At 40.1% G+C, this 16,850-nt stretch overlaps 1 protein-coding gene and 1 pseudogene across 2 annotated transcripts in view; one reads left to right on the top strand and one right to left on the bottom strand.

The window, feature by feature from the left end:
- The window catches only part of HYDIN (HYDIN axonemal central pair apparatus protein), a 329,140-nt gene that overhangs the window by 256,301 nt on the left and 55,989 nt on the right, over positions 1-16,850 (bottom strand). The window contains exons 3-5 of the mRNA XM_081108072.1: positions 15,091-15,216; positions 9,652-9,771; positions 6,085-6,219 (exon numbers count right to left, since the gene is read on the bottom strand). Coding sequence (XP_080964198.1) covers positions 6,085-6,219; positions 9,652-9,771; positions 15,091-15,216 — 381 coding nt within the window. The remainder of the gene's footprint in view (positions 1-6,084; positions 6,220-9,651; positions 9,772-15,090; positions 15,217-16,850) is intronic.
- LOC308530242 (large ribosomal subunit protein uL11-like) lies at positions 10,089-10,580 on the top strand (annotated as a pseudogene). The gene has a single exon. The product of its transcript is annotated as a large ribosomal subunit protein uL11-like (transcript).

Below are 16,850 nucleotides of genomic sequence, written 5' to 3'. Positions count from 1 at the left end.
GATGCTCATTCTCTGCAGCCTTGTCTCCTACGCTCTTCCAGCAGCGTCCTCTGCTCTAGCCGCATTCCTTCTGTTGCCCGGCATGTTTCAGTGGCAGGGCCTTTGAACCTGCCCTCTCCCAGACACACATCTTCCCTCAGATATGTGCATGGCTTGATTTAGTTTTCTGTTCAAATGTTACCTCATCAGACAAGTCTTCCCTGACTCTCCTATTGAAAGGAAACAGGACCCTCTCATCACTCTCTCTTCTCTATCAGGTCAATACCTGACATTAAATTATATGCATGTTTGTTTATTCATTGTGGAGCACAAGCTCCAGAAAGGCCCAAGTTTGTTCTGTTCTCCTAAGGATCCCAGCTCACAGAACTGGGCCTGGTACAGAGTGAGTGAAAGAATATTACTCATTTTTTAATATATTTTTCTTGATTTCAGAGAGGAAGGGGGAAGAGAGAGAGAAACATCAATGATGAGAGAGAATCATTGGTCAGCTGCCTCCTGAACTCCCCCTATTGGGGATCGAGCCCACAACCCAGGCATGTGCCCTTGACCAGAATCGAACCTGGGACCCTTCAGTCCCCAGCCTGACGCTCCATCCACTGAGCCAAACCAGCTAGGACAATATTACTTATTTTTAATATCTTTATTTGGGTATTAAAGTATCAAGAGTTCTTCATTAAGAGATTTCCCAACACCATCATATTAACCTTATTATAAAATGATACTGATCAAGTCCAGAAAGCTAAAAAAGTAGTGATATGACTCAAGGATGACATGAAACAAAAATGGTGAGAAGAACTCCTCTTATATAAGACTCTCAGACATGTTTCTTTTGGCTGAAATGACAAGAAAGTTAACATCTAATATGCTTGTGGCACAAAAAGACATTTGAGTCCTTTTTTATAAGCTTTTTGCTTTTATCATCTGTAGGCCATTCTCAAGTTGAGAAGACATATTTATATTTTCTTGACATGAACTTTTACTTACCTATCTCACTTGACGAATATTTACTGCACACATCCTGTGTGTCAGGCACTGTGCTAGGTCCTGGGGTTACAGGGGTGACCCAGACAGAACTAGAGAGGGCCAATTCCAGGCAGAAAGAACACAAAATCCTTAACATTTTTTTGCCAACAAACATTGTTGATTGTGGAAAATTTTATGATATCTAAACTTTAATTCAAAATGCTGGCAATATATTTCATTATTGCCATTTTAGATAACACTAAACATGTTAACATTTTCCTATTTTTCTTGGGCCATCATTTTTTAAGTTTCACAGTAACAAATCAGTAAAACAGTTTTGACAATATATTAGATGTTTTCTTAAAACATAACAACAATAAAATTGCATCACTTCACATTTTATTCGCTGTAGCCATTTCCCTATGATAACACTGTAGTTAAACAGATGCTTCCTTAAGCCCAAGAAAGTACCCACTTTTGCTTTACTGCAAAAGCCTATTATTTTTCAAACACCTTTTCATAGTAAATATACAAATTTAAGAGGTCAAGAAAAATGCCAGGCTCCAGAATTTTGTGGTATTATGACAGCATTGACTATTATATTTCAACTAGAGGCCCGGTGCATGAAAATTCAGTCCAGCCTGCCTCCTCTCACAATCTGGGAGACCTCAGGTGCAGGAGGCAACCCGGCGATCAGGGGAAGGCGACGCCCTCATCACACCTCTGCTGCTGCCACTGCCGGCAGCGCAAGCCTCAGCCGGCCCTGGGCGGCTAGGCAGCTGCCATTCAAGGTTTGCCTGTGCCTTAGGCCCGCCCTGGGCAGCTGGGGGGCTGAGGGGACTGGGGGACTCCAGAGGCAGGCGTCCCAGTGGGGCTGAGGAGACTGGGCACTGCCATCTTGTGGTTGTGGGTGCCGCCATCTTTGAGGGTGTGACAGTCAATTAGCATATTCCCTCCTTATTGGCTGTGGGTGTCACCATCTTTGCGATGGTGTAAGGGTCAATTAGCATATTCCCTCTTTATTAGATAGGATGACATGTACACTAGGATTATTCGATTAATAACATATCCAATCATTATTTTAAAGTCTGTGTGAGAAGAGATAAGGAAAGCTGAAGTAAATTTGCTGCACCTGTTATCTGGGTATTTGGCATTCTTAACAAGTTCAATCCCTAGGAGGCCAGATTAATAGATGACAGGGGGGAAATGTGAATTGCATTTTCATCTCTGACATGCTAATATACATGGGTGCTGGAAATCCAATTGAAAGGGGACTGGCCTATTAAGCAATGGCACACTGCAATTTACATATCTCACCCTCCAGATGTGAGGAGGGTAAATAAGAATGGAGCGTGCTCAGATCAGCAGGGGATAAGGAGGGAAAATACATATGTATGGTGGCTATCAATTTGGCCAACTGAAGAAAAAATGACACAGTGAAAAGATGAACTTTTATTTTTCCTAAAATAAATCTGGCTCCAGTTAGTCCTCTGCTACATTCTGGAGCAGCACTAAAGACAGCATGACTAACCCCAGCTGGCCATTCCGTGCATGCCCCTGTCGGCTTTCCAACCGTCAGGGTGGAAATGTAGATGCCCAGGGACTGGAAACACTGCTGATGGTGCAAGTGTAAGAGGATCTTTGCAGAAAAAATAAAGCAAAAGTAGCAGCAAGAGCTTCTCCACACACACGCCATCAGTCTTAGTCAGCAAAAGGAGAAATCACTATGTCCTTAGAAAAACAAATTCTGTAAATCATATTATAGCTTCGAGCCCATATCCAAAACAAAATCTTAATGTACGCAAAATGAGATCATTGCATTTCTCTAGGGAGCCATTATTATCATTTTATGCCTCTGCATACACGCTTGTAGCCTTTGATAACTTTCAAATACTTAGAAGAAGAAACAGTAAAACAGCAGTTAAAATTTATCCAGGGGTTTCCCAGCAAACACGCAATGTCGGTGAAATGGAATGGTAATAGGGAGTAAAAAACCTGGGAGAAAAATAAGCAGGCACAAAATATAGCCAAGTAGTAATCCTCAATGGAATGTTAGCATTCCATATTTATAAGGTAAATACAAACATACCTAAAATACATTTCAATTATGTATTTGCTGTATAGATAAGCAGTAATAAAAACTCTCTTTTCTTTAAGCCTTTGATTAGGGAAAACTTAAATCATATACAAAGAACACATATACAAAGAACAGTATAACACATCCCACATACCCATCACCAGATTCAACAATTACTAATATTCTGCCACTCTGGCTTTCTCTATACCTCAATCCATCTCCCCTTCTATTCTTATTATATGTCTATAGTTATAAGGTAAAGTTTGGGTATATTGGAAAGCATAAGTATTAAATGTGCAATTTTGACAAAAATGTGCAATTTTGACAAAAATGTGCAATTTTGACAAATGAGTTTATCCACACAACCCACACACCTATCACAATCTAGAACAGCGGTTCTCAACCTGTGGGTCGCAACCACTTTGGGGGTTGAACGACCCTTTCACAGGGGTCACCTAAGACCATTGGAAAACACATATATAATTACATATTGTTTTTGTGATTAATCACTAGGCTTTAATTATGTTCAATTTGTAACAATGAAATTGGGGGTCACCACAACATGAGGAACTGTATTAAAGGGTCGCACCATTTAGAAGGTTGAGAACCACTGATCTAGAACATTCCATCTCCTCAGAAAGTCCCATGTGTCCTTTGCTCAGGCAGACTACCTGCTGGGAGAAAAATACTTATCCAACAGAAGACATATTTTCTCCAGCACAGAAAAAAATTAAGGAAAGCCAACTCCTCAGGTCCAGCAAGCTTTCTATTGCAAGATGCACAAAGGCTTATAATCGGCTTATGCTTGGCTTCCTACAGAAACGTCAGTGTGGGAATTTGACACCCAAACTAAACCCAGGTGCTGTTCTCTTATCAGTTGCTATTCAGATATAGAGCCTCAAGGAAAAACAAGGACTTCAATTGCACTTAACAAAGGACATTACTTCTGGAGCTATTTATCTTTTCATTTATTTCAACAGGACACCAAACAAAATGCCAGGTCCACAAGCACAGCCCAAGAAGTAGTGATATTACAAATTGGCAAAATAAGAATTGCAGTGTTATTTATTATAATGGAATTTCAAACCACTCGCTACAGTGATACATACTTGGCAGATCACATTTTAAATTCTCCATCCCTGCTCTCCAGAAAAGTAGAAACAATAGCAATAAACAAGAATATGGGAATGACATTGACAGCAGCTAATAAGTATTAGTGATGGAGAAGCAAGGATTTAAATCTAGTTCTCTCGGATCCCGTTATGCTCTTTTGATTCCAGCCATAATGACATGTCACGAACACTATTAACATCCTATTTAATAAAAGGCTAATATGCAAATCGACTGAACGGCGGAAACAACCAGTCACTATGACGCGCACTGACCACCAGGGGACAGATGCTCAATGCAGGAGCTGCCCCCCTGGTGGCCAGTGCACTCCCATAAGGGGAGCACCACTCAGCCAGAAGCCCTGAGCCAGGTTCATGGCTCTGCGAGTGCAGCAGTGGTGGCGGGAGCCTCTCCCACCTCCATGGCAGCGCTAAGGATGTCTGACTGACAGCTTAGGCCAGTGATGGCGAACCTTTTGAGCTTGGCGTGCCAGCATTTTGAAAAACCCTAACTTAACTCTGGTGCTGTGTCACATATAGAAATTTTTTGATATTTGCAACCATAGTAAAACAAAAACTTATATTTTTTTATTTATTTTATATATTTAAATGCCATTTAACAAAGAAAAATCAACCAAAAAAATGAGTTCGCGTCTCACCTCTGACACGCGTGTTATAGGTTCGCCATCACTGGCTTAGGCCCATCAGTCGGACATCCCCCAAAGGCTCCCGGACTGCGAGAGGGCACAGGCCGGGCTGAGGGACCACCCCCACCCTCCAAGTGCATGAATTTCGTGCACCGGGCCTCTAGTTATATATAACCTGATATTTTGTTATGCCTATTTAAACCTTATTTTTTGTCCTAACTCCTTTGATCATGCAGGTAAAACCCGTAAGTCCCCACTTTGGTCCATATAGAGGAAAATTCAACCCACACTTTTGTGCTCTTGGAGAAGGGATAGGGAGGAAGCCTCCTCTCTCAGTCCCCCTTAGCTGGTCCTTCCTTCTGGGAGGAACTGGAATTCCTACAAGCGAGGAGAGCCTAAGGATGGGTTATATTCCCCACCCGTGGTGCTCAGGGGAAATGGCCTCTTTTTGAATTCAGGCTCTTTCCATTCTTCCTGTGTACACATGCTCTAAGCTATAGCTTCTCCACTCCTCCTTGGACGGAGCTATCAGTGAGGTCAGCCCTTCACCAAGGCCCAGTTATCTACCAATCCCTTTCCAGGCAAACAGGAGGAAGCCCCTTCTAGGCCTCAGGTCTGGCCATATTTTTTACCATTAATTAGACTGATACTGTGATCAATATTTGGATCTTAGGTCCCTTTCCTAAACTAGTTAGAATCTGGGGCGGAGGAATGTAATAGCTAGGATCCCAAACTTCCAAGAAGCCATTTGCCTTAGCTCGCCGCATCTGGACCACACCTTTTCCTTTTTGGTATCCCTCTAACTGTACAGTCAAATATAAATATGCTGAGGTAGGTGCTGGGGGAGAAGGGAGAGGCGGGGTTAGAAGGATTACCCTTCTTTACATCCTGGCTATTTACAGCTCATATAAGCCCTCAACACTCCTTGACAGTTGTATCCTCATTCCCAGTGGAATGCCATCCCCTCCTCTCGCCCAGTCTTATCACTCCTCTCATCACCACCACCACCAACAGGAACACCATCAACACCACCACCACCACCAATGCCATCAACAACAGCAATATCACTGCCACCACCACGACCACCACCACCGAAACCATCAACAACACAACGACCACCATCAAACCAATATCACTGCCACCAACGCCGCAACCAATACAGCTAATACCCCTACTAACAATACCAGTACCCACACCAACACCAAAACCAACCACCGCTTCCTTAATGCCTGAATTGCAAACTGCTGGCGAAAGCATGCAACCAACTTCTTGCCAGCACGGCCGTTACCTTGTTCTCCTCTGGAGTGAAGAGGATGCGGAATATGGACGGCACTCCTGGAGCTACTTTGTGGCCAATGTCTTTGGGGCTGATGACTTTAAAGTACGGCGAGCTTTCCTCAATAACTTTCACCATCCTTGGGATCTGCAAGAAAAACAGAGAGCGATGACTGTGCGTGGGAAAGTGCAGAAGGGGAAGTGCAGGCCTCGTAGGTGAACATGAAATCTCCGTCTACCGCCCGCTAGCCAGGCGACCCTGGTCAGGTCTACACTTCAGTTTCATCAGCTGTCATAGGAGATGACAGGCCCTACCTCTATCCCAGTGTCTTACACAAAGTAGGCACTCAATGTATTTTAACTTTGAATTTCGTGAACATTATTATTACTCATTGTATTGTTATTTTAAGCCTTTGTTCATTTTATTATTTAAATGTGACTGTCTTCAGAGACCAAGAACGTGACTGCCAAGACCGCTCTCACACAGCCGAGTTGAGCTGGGTTTCCCAACATCTGAGAATTGCTCTGGGAGCAGAAACCACACTCGCTGCACTCCTGCTATGGACCGTCACTGCACATGAGGTGTCGCTTAACTCTCCCAATAAACTTTGAGCTACACTATGACCCCCATTCTACAGATGAAGAACCAGACACTTGCCCTATTGCCACAGCTTCACCGAGCAAGGGTGTTCAAGTCAAGTCCCAGCCTAACTCCGCCTTCCTCTCTATGAGATTGTCCTAAGTAAGCACCACTGGGAAGCAAGAACAAAGAAAACAGTATAATGTCCCCAAGGCCAGTCTCCCAACAGCTTCAAACAGTTTTATTCTTTTAAAGTCTTATTTCTCTGCCTTGCTTGCCTTGCCTAGAGTAGTAGCTCTCTCTCAGTTAGCCCAAGCAATAAAGGAAATGCAGTCATGAGGAGAATGAGGGTGGTCAAGGGTGGAGGTTCTAGGGACACTAGGAAAGGGAGACAGGATTGTTTTTTTAAAGACTGAAGAGGGCAGAAGGAAAGTTAACTATAGTCAAGTCTGACTCAGATGCCTCAGGTGAAAAGGGAGGGAAAAAGACCTCCCACCACCTCTCAAAGCTGTCCCCAGATGGGAAAGGGGAGAAGGAATGCAAAGAGAATTCAGACAGGTAAGACCAGAGGGTGAAGAGATAAGGAAGAGATGTGTGCAAACTCATAGAGATAAGGAAAATGTGCCCTGACATTTATGATGTGTTAAGTGATACTGTGTAAGCTTGCTGGGAATACTTCAATAACAGCATAACTGTGAACTAAAAACTAGGAAGGAAAACAAGAGTAACACTAATATAATAGTAATAAAAGTAATAATGGTATAGTGCTTACGACGTGACAAGCACTGAACTGCATACACTCGGTATCTCATTCACTATTCCGAACAACTTATTGAGATGGGTGTTATTATCCCCATGGTCCATGACCTGCCCATGGTCTGCAGCTGGGAGACAGCTGGAATCTGAACGCAGATCTGTCTGCCTCTGGAGTCTGGCTGATTATTATTGTACCCAAAGTAGAATCATGTTGTGGCTTGTGGAGTGTTCATGGCTTACTTTCAACTTGTGTGTTTTAGAGAGAGAGAGACAAATAATGACCAAACAGGCTATGTCTTTTTGCATTCCGTGCCAGTGAGGAAGCCAATAAAAGGTGAGTGGCACGGTGCCCAAATAGATCTCAGTGGTTCCTTAAGTGTCCATGAACCTAGAAAGTAGAGAAGTAGGCTTGTATCAGGCATCTAGTATAAGGAAGGGCCCTGGGAGTAACTTGCCCAGAAACAAGCCTGCCTGGCACAGAGAAATCTGTCTGCTTGTTGCTGGCTGAATTTCCCTAGATGAGAACCATCCTTTGATGGGGTCCAACCCTCGAGCAGCATCTTACCAAGAGCTCTCAGGTTATCCATGAGAATTGAGTGGCCTCTGGCAGTAAAACTTACACATGTCCCTTATCGTTGACTTGTCCATATAAACCAACTGGCATGCCTTTCTTGTTTAAGGCCAGGGAAGAGTGGCCCAAACTACCCCTCAACCTACTGAAGACTTGGACCAGGGGTCCTCAAACTACGGCCCACAGGCCACGTGCAAATACAAATATTGTATTTGTTCCCGTTTTGTTTTTTTATTTCAAAATAAGATATGTGCAGTGTGCATAGGAATTTGTTCATAGTTTTTTTTTAAACTATAGTCCGGCCCTCCAACAGTCTGAGGGACAGTGAACTGGCCCCCTGTTTAAAAAGTTTGAGGACCCCTGACTTAGACTATCTCCTCTCTGGCTTTCAAAGCCTAAGAAAACTCAGGCAAAAGTTAAAAAAAAAAAGAAGTAATGTAGAAAGGGAAAAAGAGAACTGGAAGTGAGAAACTAAATTATTTGGCAGCCCTATATGAAAAGAGAGAGTCCCAAAGTCTATGCAATATATCTCTTCTTAAGGTCTAGGAACATAATCCTGAACACCTGGGTTCTTTTTCTTCTCTGTGCCTACACTTCAGCTTCTATCCCTTGAGCTTCTCTTGCTAACACTCCTGCAGCAAAAAACAAAATATGCCCTTTTTCTCCAGGGTCTGGCTTTGCTTTCACTAAATCATCCCACTGATCTTTGAAGCATCACTGATTCATTTAATGAGCTACTGTGCCAAAGATACCTGCAAGTCTTCCCATTGGCCTTGGATTCTTGCATAGTCTTTACTTATCTTCCCTCGGTCAGGAGAATTCCCTTGGTTAGTGAGAATTTGCCTCCACATTCTTAGATTCTATAAGTATTTTTACTTGTCTTTACACCTAAACTTTAGCATCTCTCAGAGACCTTTCCTCCCTATCTGATTACTTTTCATACCGACCTGTGCTTTATGCTGACCTCCAGCCTAATTCTTTTTTTTCCACAATCATTATATGTCAAGGAAATCTTCAGGCATTTAGTATCTTTTTTAAAAATAAACCCTAATTTATCTCTGAAGAAAAAGGCACAGGATGGAGAAGAAATCCTCAGTTGCAACCACAAAGTGACAAGGTATAAACAGTGAGAGAAGCTGCCCAAAACTATCTGTAAACAAAAAATCTAAAGTCTTCTGAGGTAAAAAGAGGGAGAAAGAAAAGGGGGAAAGAGATATCCATTTTTTTTTAATTAAAAGAAAATACAATTTGTAGAATATAAAAGCATTGGCTGAATAACCACAATTCAGATGAGTTTACACCTTCAATTAGGGAGGCTCTAAAGCAAAGTATGTAAGCATGAATAGTAATCACCCTGTCTTAAATGAAAGCCTAGCCCACTGGTCACACATGAGAACTTCATGACATTCATCTAGCCAATCCTTTATTCAAGAAAACATTAGTGCACGTTTGGAGCTTTCTGTTTGTTGGGCACTGCCCAGGGATTGAACATACATATAGCAACAAACCAACCAACAGAGTCTTGTCTTCATTAAGCCTACAGTCAATGGGTATGTTTTCATCTATTTTCCTAGGTCTTAAAGAATTTATCTAAGATCCTACATGATCCCAATTTAACTTGCTCCTTCTTATGTATCCATGAAAGATACCGCTATCGCATCAAACATACTCACTTTGTCATTATTCCTCAAAACCAATGGAACTTCATAGACTTCGCAGGGAGTGTAGTTCTGAAATATAATTTCTGATGGAAAGGGCTGGAATAATGCCTGGTCCAGGTCAATATCTGAAAACTTTAGTTGAAAAAGTAAATTAATCATAGAATCACACAATGCAAAAATGATTAGGGAAAATAAGAAAAGACTAGATAGGTCTATGAATATTAATACTAACAACAAAAGGAACACTCATAAAGGGGTAATTACTATAAACAATAATTGGTATAATTGTTAAGGTTATTTCATCAACTTCTTTAATACAGAAAAAGAAGTTTTGGTCCTCATTTAAAAAAATAGAGGCTAGCTTTCTGCTTTCAGCTCAGAGGAGGCTTAGGTACAACTTTCTTTGGTTATCCAAAATCCAGGTTCATCTGATACCAGTCGCCTCCAACATGCTGCCAAAATGCAACCCCAACGAGGTCAAAGTCATATACTTGGGTTGTACCAGTGGGGAGGTCAGTGCCATGTCTGCCCTGGTTCCCAAGAGAGGCCCCCTGGGCCTGCCTCCAGAACATATTTGCTAATGAAATCGCCAAAGCAGAAGGTGATTGGAAGGGTCTGAGGATTACAATGAAACAGACCATTCAGAACAGACAGGCCCAGGTGGAGGTAGTACCTTCTGCCTCTGCCCTGATCATCAAAGGCCTCAAAGAAACTCCAAGAGATAGAAAGAAGCAAAAAACATTATGTACAGTGGACATTGATGAGATTGTCAACATTGCAAGACAGATGCAGCACTGATCTTTAGCCAGAGATTTCTCTGGAACCATTCAAGAGATCCTGAGACTGCCCAGACTGTGGGCTGCAATGTTGATGGCTGCCACTCACATGACATTATAGATGACATCAACAGTGAGGCAGTACAATGCTGTCCGGATAGTTAAGAACTACAGAGGAAAATACTTCAATTAAAGATCATTTATAAATAAACTAGAGGCCCGATGCATGAAATTCGTGCAAGAGTAGGCCTTCCATCCCCCAGCTGCTGGCACCAGCTTCCCTCCGGCACCCGGGACCTGGGCTTCCCTCGCAGCCCTGGCTTCATCAGGAAGGACATCTGGTCTAACTAGCATATTATGCTTTTATTATTATAAATAATAGAGAATAATTAGAACACTAATCCAAAACTTCCATTTCTGGTAATGATGAATAAGGTAATTTGTACCAATTCTACTATGAGAATAACAAAAAAATGTTATGTCAGCAAATACTTCCTTGGAGGCATTAAAGAGCTAAAAAGATGGTATAATCTAATATTGGAACTATGAATTACCTCAAACTAATAGCCTGTATACTATCCAACAAGTACTGAGTACTGCCATATTTCCTTAAAAATCCAGAATATTCCATGATGCCCTGCAATTTTATGGCTGTACCCTGAGGCATCTTGAAACATAGTTTGAAAACCAAAAATGTAAGCATCCACCTCAGTAATTTAGAAAATCAATAGCAAACATCTATAATAATAAAAGCAAAATATGCAAATTGACCAAAAGGCTGAACAGAGGAACGACCGTCCAGAGGACCTTCCGGACAAAGCCAGGGCTGCGAGGGCCGAGGCAGCCGGGGCTATGAGGGCCAAGCCCTTTGCACAAATTTTGTGCATCGGGACTCTAGTTAAAAAATAAAAAACCAAACAAATAAAAAACGAGATAACAAAAACAATAGCAGAAATTAATGAAATGGAAAGTAACTATACTATATAACAACAAAGTCAAAAGTTGTCTTTAAAAAGACTAATAAAATTAATAAAATACCTAGTGAATCTGATTTAAAAAATAAGTCAGAAGGTACAAAGAGCTCATTAAATAATGAAAATAGGGACATTACTACAGAACCTAAATGAAGGAAGATAATAAATGGATATTATGTCAATAAATGTGAAAAGTTAGATAAAAAGTAAAAATTCCTAGAAAAATACAATTTATCAAAATTAGCACAAGACGAAATAGAAAGTTAAAATAGTTCTATGCCTATTAGAGATAGTGAATTTGTAAGTAAAACCTTTCATAAAGAATATTCTGGCCCTAATAACTTTACAAGCAAATTCTAGCAAACATTTAAAGAAGATGTGACTCAAATATTATAAAAATTCTACCAAAGGAAAGAAAAACAAAAATTAAATATCTTCCAACTCAATTGATGATGTTAACATAACTGTCATAAACCTAAGAAAGCCAGTAGGAAAAGGGAAAAATTATAGGTCAATGTTACTCATGAACCATAGATTCAAAAAAAGAAACAAAACATTAACAAACTAAAAACCACAATATCTAAAAGGAATAATACATCATGACTACGTTGGGTTTATCTCAGAAGTTCAACATTCAAAACTGATCAAAAAGAAACAAAATTGTCATTTTCCCCCAGAAGAAAAAATTGTTTATTTAGAAAATTCAAAATAACCAACTAGATAAAATATTGGAATTAATCCATGATTTATCAAGGTCACTAAGTATAAGATCAACATACAAAAAATAATTATACTTCTATGTACTATCTAGGAACATTTAAGAAATTAAATTTATAAACAAAACCATTTAAAGTAGCATCCCAAAACATAAAATACATAGGAATAAGTCCAATGAAACATATACAAGGCCTTTATCCAAACAAACTAAAATATCACTAAGAAGAATTTTTAAAGACCTACAAGAATACAAGACTATATATCATGTTTATGAATTGAAAGACTCAATACTGTAAGAATGTCAACTACTCCCCAAATTGATATAAAAATCCATGCCATCCAATAAAAAATTCCCAGTAAATTTTTTTTGAAATTAAAAAGGTGATTATAAAATTTATCTGGAAAAGCAAAGGATACCCTCAGTTGCAGGTTCCCCAGCCCTGGTAGAGGCCAGTGCAGGAAGTGACCAAAGAAGTTGTACGCATATATGCATAGTCCATGGACACAAACAATAGGTGCTGAAGACCTGGGGTGGGGGCAGGGGTGGGCTAGAGAGGGTCAAAGCGGGAAAGGGAAGGAGGACATATATAATACTTTCAAGAATAAAGAATTAAAAATAAATAAATAAAATAGAAAGAATGAGTTTTATTAGAAATACACATACATAAAACTCAAAGTAAGGGACACAGAAGATAACCTGGTATATGTAACTACAATGAAATGAAAATGAACAGAAAGTTAAAAATGGATTAGAGGAGACATAGAAGATGTAGAAGGGCAGACAAAGAAGGTCCAACATGTTCATAATTGATATTCCTAAGGAAAGGAACCCAAAATGGCATGAACAAGAAAACTTTCTAGAAATAATACAAAGGTACAATCTAATAAAATTATTGGACATTAAATAAAAATAAACAATCTTTGGGCATACAACCTAAAAGATTAAAATATCTATCTTTTATCTTGGGGAAAATCAAGCTGGCTTCATACCTTTATATGTCATTATTTAAAGCCAAAATGTTGTGAGGAAAATGCCTGCAAAGCTCTTATGGAAAAAATATGTGACCCAAGAATTTTATACTTAACAAAACTGCAATTCAGTAGAAAGGCCACAGGCAAATATTATCAAACATATAAAACCAGGGAAATCATTTCCATAAACTCTTCTTGAAGAAGTTAGTAGAGGATGACTGTCATCAACTAAGAGAAAAATGAAACTCCTGAAAATAAAGTAAAAATAACCAGCAGGGTTGAGAAAAGAGAGAGAGAGATGAGATGTACTATACTTCTTTCCTCATTCTTCATAGCAGGAGTCAAAATACATTAAAACACACACAAAAGCAGTATATATACAAAAACACACACAGTCTGGTCCTAGTTATGCTATGGGAAAGGAGCAAATAGCCCTTAATTAGGATAAATTAGCTTTGGGAAAAGCCATGTTTCCTGCCCACAAAGTTAGAGTGTGGTTATGGGGAAGAGAATAAATAATAATTAAAGCTAGCAGGGCTCAGAGGAAGAGGAAATTTTTATGTAGATCCTTGTCCGGGATCTACATAAAAATACCACTGACATGGGAGACGGTGGTATTTTAGCAAGAGCAGAGAAAAAGAGCCTCAGGGACTCATTCATCATGCAGAAAATTAGTCTGAAAAACTCTCTGGGACAGTGAGGAACCCTCTGAGAGGAGGTTGATCTCCTTCCATCAGTTCAACTGATGGAAGTTTGTACCATAATTTCTATATAAAAAGTGAAGCATATAATTCAAGAAGTTAATTAAAAAGTAAGAAACAAAGACTTCATTTTATAATAATATGCTCCTAAAACCTAGAATATATGGTTTATATTAAAATATAAAAACATGTTAGAATAACTATTCTTTAGAGACTAAAACGTTTGTTATTGGAAACTAGAGGCCCGGTGCATGAAAATTCATGCACTGGGGTGGGGAGGGTCCCTCAGCCGGGCCCACACCCTCTCACAATCCAGGAACCCTAGGGGGATGTCCACCTGCTGGCTTAGGCCAGGGAGTAGGCCTAAGCAGCAGTTGGACATCTTTGGCACTGCCTAGGAGGCGGGAGAGGCTCCCGCCACCACTGCTGTGCTTGCAGCCATCAGCCTGGCTTGTGGCTGAGTGGAGCTCCCACTATGGGAGCAAACTGACCACCAGGGGACAGCTCCTGCGTTGAGCTTCTGCCCTCTGGTGGTCAGTGCGCATCATAGAGACAGGTCGTTCCCGGTCATTCCACCTTTAGGGTCAATTTGCATATTACCCTTTTATTATATAGGATGAGCCAGAATATACAACAAATGCCTACTTTAATAATTCCACTTTCATTTCTTCTAGTGATGACAGCTCAGGTAAGGAGGGATTTCTTGTGCTAAGATAACTTAATTAGGCTTGGCTAATATAATTCTTGGAATTACTCCTAATCTGCGAACAATAGTGTCCAGAAGTAGCTAAGATAGAAATGTGAGTAGTCAAAAGTTATTTGTACTAATTAACTGTAATTCTCTTCATATCAAATCACAGGTATCAAGATCAACAGAGGAAGAAAAAGAATGTGTTAAGCAAACAAATAACAGATTGGCCCAGAAAAAAATAACTATTACTTAGTGACTGTTCACATTATGTTCAAGAATTTTCACATTATGCCCTGGCCAGTGTTGCTCTATGGTTAGAGCATCTCCTGTGCACCGAAGGGTCAGAGGTTCAATTCTCGGTCAAGGGCACATACCTGGGTTACAGGTTTGATCCCCAACTCTGGTCAGGGCATGTGGGGGAGGCAACCAATCAATGTATCTATTTCACATCTCTCTTTCTCTCTCTGTTCCTCCCTCCTTCCCTCCCTCCCTTCCTCTCTCCCTCCCTTCCCCTCTCTTTAAAAAAGCAATGGGGGTGGGGGGTGGGGAATGTTCACATTATGCCAGTGCCTACTCTCCATGCTAGTAAGACAAATGCTAGTAAAACAGAAAGTAGCTACCTTTTGATGTGTTGCTTCCCCCATATCTAAAAGTTCGATGATCTGTGGTCGGCACATCAACCGTGTATTTGCCAGTCTCTGTTCTGTGGTCAGGGACATTTCCTTCAGGAACTCCGAGGGTGTTAGCTAGAATTTAAAACAACAGGAGCCAAAGATTCATAAGTGGCTACACTGAAAAAGTGTTTTCATAAGTTCCAGTAATGAATAATTTGTGTTTTCAGCTTTCAGGATAATTCTGGAATGCCACTAAGTTCCCTTATAAAATATTTAAAGTAACTAAATAATACAAGAGAGGTAGCCATGTCCTTTTGAGCTCTTTGCAAGTAATTTGAAATGACAGGTAGTTACTGTTTCCTTATAAGCTTGGAGGAGTCACACAAAGGAACTTGGGGAGTGGGGGGAGGGAGAGGGAGTCAAGATATTGCACGGGAACATGTCCAAAGAGCTTAACATTTACGCTGGGAAGAGGCATCTGAACATACAGCCCTACCTTTCTAAAATCACTTTCAGGCTTCAGAGGTAAGTTTGAAACACATCTATTTCTCAACTGAAATTACAACGTTAACTATCAGGTTAATTCAGGTTAAAGAGTCACCATACAAAATGGACAGGATTCGGGAAGTGCGATTACCCTGCTTAGAAACAAGTTTGAACTTTTTAGAAATCACAAAAGTGCATTTAGACCTTGGTTTAAAAGAGATCTAAGCCAGTCATCAGCTCTGGCAGCCAGTCCTATTCACATACCCAAATGAGAACCCAAAATGCTTTTGACACTTTCTAAAGTTAGGAGGGGAAGAAAATGTAACCTACCGTTTATCATTTAAATAATGGAACAATGGCTTAGTTATCCAGGACCAAGGAGTTGTTGTTGTGCTGGGATGTTTACGTTATTTCCAGAACCTACTTTATTTTACTGATTGATTGGTTGATTGATTGAATTATAGGAAAATGTTTTTTAAATTAAATTTGTAATTTTAAGATTTGCATGTAGTTTAGTTATAAGAAATAATACCAAAAAAAAAAAGAAAAAAGAAAAAAGAAATAATACCAAGAGGAACCAGGTACCATTTGCCCAGTTTCCCCCAAAGTTAGTGTCTTGCAAAACTATAGTACAGCATCTCAACCAGGATATTGACATTGATACAGTCAAGATGCAGAGCATTTCCATCACCCAGGGCCCACTTTAGCTGCAAAGAGATCATAGTCATTGGCAGCAACATAATGCTTCAGTATGTGCCAAGACTTTGAAATACAATCACAGTAATATAATTTAGCTGATTTGTTTTGCCTTGGGTTAAAAATCAATGCTTTTCAAATTCCCTATGAAATTATTTTCTGTGATTTAATCCATTTAAATGAAGGTATTATTTCTAATATAGCTTCTAACTTGGTTTTTTAAGGGTTTGTTTTTTTTTTATTGGAACCCATATTAGAATACTAAAATGTTAAGAGGTATCAGCTGTGCTGTGATTTAAATAAAAATAACAAAGTTGAGCCCTGGTAGGGTTGCTCAGTGGTTAGATTTTGGCCAGTGGACCGAAGGGTTGTGGGTTCGATTTCCAATCAAGGGCATGTACCTTGGTTGCAGATTCCTAGTAATGGCACGGATGGGAGGCAACCAATTAATGTCTCTCTCTCACATCAATGTTTCTCTCTCTTCCCCCTCCTCTCTCCTTTTCACTCTCTCTGGAAATCAATGGAAAAATATCCTTCTCAGATAAGGATTAAATAATAATAATAATATAGTCTTATAAGCAAAA

Source organism: Myotis nattereri, assembly GCF_964212035.1.
Source record: "Myotis nattereri genome assembly, chromosome: 15".
In the NCBI taxonomy this organism is placed as follows: Eukaryota; Metazoa; Chordata; class Mammalia; order Chiroptera; family Vespertilionidae; genus Myotis; species Myotis nattereri.
Note: the sequence above shows the minus strand (reverse complement) of the source record. Positions and strands in the feature narration are given on the sequence as shown.